General features: G+C 34.6%; 1 protein-coding gene across 1 annotated transcript in view; it reads left to right on the top strand.

Moving 5' to 3' along the window:
• LOC106880671 (epidermal growth factor receptor substrate 15-like 1) overlaps positions 1–1,819 on the top strand; it is a gene marked incomplete at both ends in the record, with an annotated part of 32,953 nt that overhangs the window by 19,782 nt on the left and 11,352 nt on the right. The window contains one exon of the mRNA XM_052976928.1: positions 1,367–1,387. Coding sequence (XP_052832888.1) covers positions 1,367–1,387 — 21 coding nt within the window. The remainder of the gene's footprint in view (positions 1–1,366; positions 1,388–1,819) is intronic.

Below are 1,819 nucleotides of genomic sequence, written 5' to 3'. Positions count from 1 at the left end.
GTATATGTATGTTCGTGTTTGTTGATATATATGTGAGTGTGCACACACACACACACATGTATGTGTGTGTTTTGTTGGCATAATGACCTTTCCAAGATACAACAAATTGTTTTAGTACACAAGTTCACTGACTGCGTAAATATGCACGCACATGCACACCCACACCCACACACACTCCCACACATGTTTTCAGTATTCTTTTGGTTAATGCATGTTCATTGCTTTAACCATGTTGGTGTTTTTTTTTTAAATTCATCTTTGTCTGGCCGTATATTAACTGGTAATTAAAATTCTGTTAATTGTTAGTTTTGGTCGTTCATAAACATACATCGTTTTGTTGTGAAAATGTTATGTTTGTTATCTTTATGGATACACACACATATGTGTGTGTGTGTGTATATATATATATATATATATATACATACACACACACACACACATGCGCATGTATAATTTATATATATCATCATTAGTTAATGACTGTTTTCCATGTTGGCAAATATATGTGTGCATATATAAAAAAAAAAAACAACTTTCAGGAACAATAGGGGTTTATTGACAGAGAAGGTTGTAAATTTTTCCCATATCAAAGTTCGATAAGATGAAAAAAGGTTATGTTGTAGTCCATGGAGTTGCTGTGTATTCGAGTAAAATTCCAAATTTAGGGAATGGAGCAGGTAAAATCCAGACTACATATGTTTCATAGCTAGCAGAACCTTAGAAGTAGTAATTACCCATACAAGGCGTACTCGGCTAGCTACTCATCAGGCCGAATATAGCTTAGTCAAATGAAGTTTACATTGTTATCAAGGGATCCCATATTAACTCACAGGAGATTTTTACCTACTCCATTCGCTAAATTTGGATTTTTTTACTCGCATATACAGCAACCCCAGTTGCTAACCACAAACCATGAAATAACCTTTTTCAGCTTATTAAACTCTTCAGATATGTGTGCATATCTCTCTCTCTCTATATATATATATATATGTGTGTGTGTGTGTGTGTCTGTGTGTGTCTTTGTATGCATCGACGTGTGTGTGTGTATATATATATATATATATATATATATATATATATATAAAAAGGGCTAAAAGTTTGTGTAGAGCAGGAAGTGTGGTGTCAAAACAGGAAGTGTGTGTATTGCTTATATATTGCTTATATATTTCTTGTACACTGAATTTTTTCTGCAATGAGAGACTGCACAAAAAAAAAAATTAAAAAGTGGGGGGAGGGGACAAATTTATTTATTTATTTATTTATTTTGAAAATGGCTAAAATAATTTGCACCCTTTGCTTAATTTTCTTTGTATAATCTATTCATCGCCCTTTGCTTAACCTTCTTAATCTGTCTGTACATTTTAAGCTGACCAATGGAGCAATCCAGGCAAGTACTGTGATAACCACACCAGTTGGTTCAACCTAGGGTTCTACTGAATCCTGCTTATGGATATGTTTTTGTAGTAGTAGCTAGTTTACATGCATACACGTACGTACATACATACATACATCCATACATACATATATGGGTATGAGACGTTCTGGCATAGCTGTTTTGGTGCCGTTTATTTGGTGCGTCATTGGTTTAATGCTGACTCAGATGGTTTGTTATTTCTTTTGCTAGTTGATATTTCTTTCATTCATTCCTTTGTCCCTTCCTCCCCATCTCTCTCTCTGTCTTTAACTCTCTCTCTGTCTTTAACTCTCTCTCTCTGTCTTTTACTCTCTCTCTCTGTCTTTTACTCTCTCTCTGTCTTTTACTCTCTCTCTCTCTCTGTCTTTTACTCTCTCTCTCTCTCTGTCTTTTACTCTCTCTCTC

Source organism: Octopus bimaculoides, chromosome 26 (assembly GCF_001194135.2).
Source record: "Octopus bimaculoides isolate UCB-OBI-ISO-001 chromosome 26, ASM119413v2, whole genome shotgun sequence".
NCBI classification, from domain to species: Eukaryota; Metazoa; Mollusca; class Cephalopoda; order Octopoda; family Octopodidae; genus Octopus; species Octopus bimaculoides.
Note: the sequence above shows the minus strand (reverse complement) of the source record. Positions and strands in the feature narration are given on the sequence as shown.